General features: G+C 36.4%; 1 protein-coding gene across 1 annotated transcript in view; it reads left to right on the plus strand.

Moving 5' to 3' along the window:
• LOC102206748 (uncharacterized) overlaps positions 1 to 1,499 on the plus strand; it is a 7,572-nt gene extending 6,073 nt beyond the window's left edge. The window contains exon 12 of the mRNA XM_005753437.1: positions 1,481 to 1,499. Within this exon, the coding sequence (XP_005753494.1) occupies positions 1,481 to 1,499 (19 nt within the window). The remainder of the gene's footprint in view (positions 1 to 1,480) is intronic.
• The last annotated feature ends 74 nt before the right edge of the window (positions 1,500 to 1,573 follow it).

Genomic DNA, 1,573 nt, shown 5'->3' on the forward strand with positions numbered 1-1,573 from the left:
GGCCACGTAAAACCAGAGTTATGATAAAATATAAGCAATGTTTGGTTTTCTTCCTGAATACTATCGTTGTTTATATTTACTGCGGGAAGAAACGGTAAGAACTGCGTTTTATAAGGAAAACGTTTGAAAGCACTCTCCGCCTGTGAGCAAAAACAAAACCAAAAAAACCCCACCCTTTCCTATTGGTCAAAAAATGTACCATGTAGACCGATCAAAAAGTGATATAGCAACATGGCATTTAGTTGTTTAGGAAGGGGGATGTTTTGGAGTGGCACAAATAATTTGTGTGGCATCAAATTTGATGCAGAACAGCTGATTGTTCTGTAAACAGTTTGAAATGTTTGTTTAAAAAACGCCTTGGCTGCATTTTTAGGTAAAGAGCTGCAAAAAAACTTTGTTTGCATAGCTCAGTAACTTTTTTTTGAAGAAGTAACTATATAATTAATTGCCCAGCATTGGTCTTTATATACTGTATTTTGCAGTCAGAGAGTTACAGGACTCGCTCCCAGACCACAGACTCATGCTCATAATACAAGTCAGAGCTTTATAATCTAAAAAAAAAAAAGAAAGTTGTGTTTTCAAAATTGGAGTTCAAGTTATTTTTCCTTCCAATAGTGTTAACATACTACACAGGTCATGAACAATTTTTTTTTTTTAATTTTCATTGTAAGTGGGCTAAAGCAGTTAATTAAACGTAGTCTAACATAAATGTAAATGCTGTAATTTGATTATTTTAATAAACCATGTAACATGGATGGATTCGATGCTGGTGTGACCACAGTGCACACGCCTGCTGTTGCTCACAGTGGTCCACGGGACCGCTCATGGAATTTGTGCGTTCGCTCAGACACATGAAAAATTAGAGGGAACATTGCACTTGATCATTGCAGAATAACAGTCAGTTAGAATTCAGAGAACTTCAGTTTGGCTTTAGCAGTCCTTCTTCTTGTACAAAGTAGAGGGTACCTGCTGAATGGTCATTGTTCTTCTATGGCCCTGTCATGAACCAAGCAGCCAGGAACACACAGGCACAAATGTAATCTTTAAAAAATGGGTTTTATTATACCCCAAAAGGACAAGATGATTACAAAAATTCAAAACTTTTAGTGATCCGAGCTGAAACAACCGGTTCTCTAAAAAGAGTTGGAAATCCCATCACTACAAACCATTATAACACACCATCTCCTAATATTTTCTCCACACTTTTGAGGCTGCACTGTTAGACACGGCAGATCTTCTTGTGACTGCCATTCAGGAGGAGCTGGACTGCCTATGCAACCTGAGTGAACTGCATGCACAATTCCACCAACAGTGAAAATCAGAAAAAATTCAATCAGGGAGGATAAAGAGAGCAATAAGTGGTTAACACGGAAAATGAAGACATTAAAAAAGTTTAACTGGTGTAACTTTCTTATACTGTGATGATCAAGTGGTTTTTAAACTGTGTTTTTAAGTTTGTCTTATTTTATTCTGTTTCCAGCTTTAAGCAAGACTTTTAACATTGAGAAACTTTTTAAATGAGTCTGAAGGAGACTTTGTTTTTTTAACACTAGTTCAGCAAGTTTTAATATTC

Source organism: Pundamilia nyererei, unplaced genomic scaffold (assembly GCF_000239375.1).
Source record: "Pundamilia nyererei isolate P.nyererei 1_Seehausen unplaced genomic scaffold, PunNye1.0 scaffold00427, whole genome shotgun sequence".
NCBI lineage: Eukaryota > Metazoa > Chordata > Actinopteri > Cichliformes > Cichlidae > Pundamilia > Pundamilia nyererei.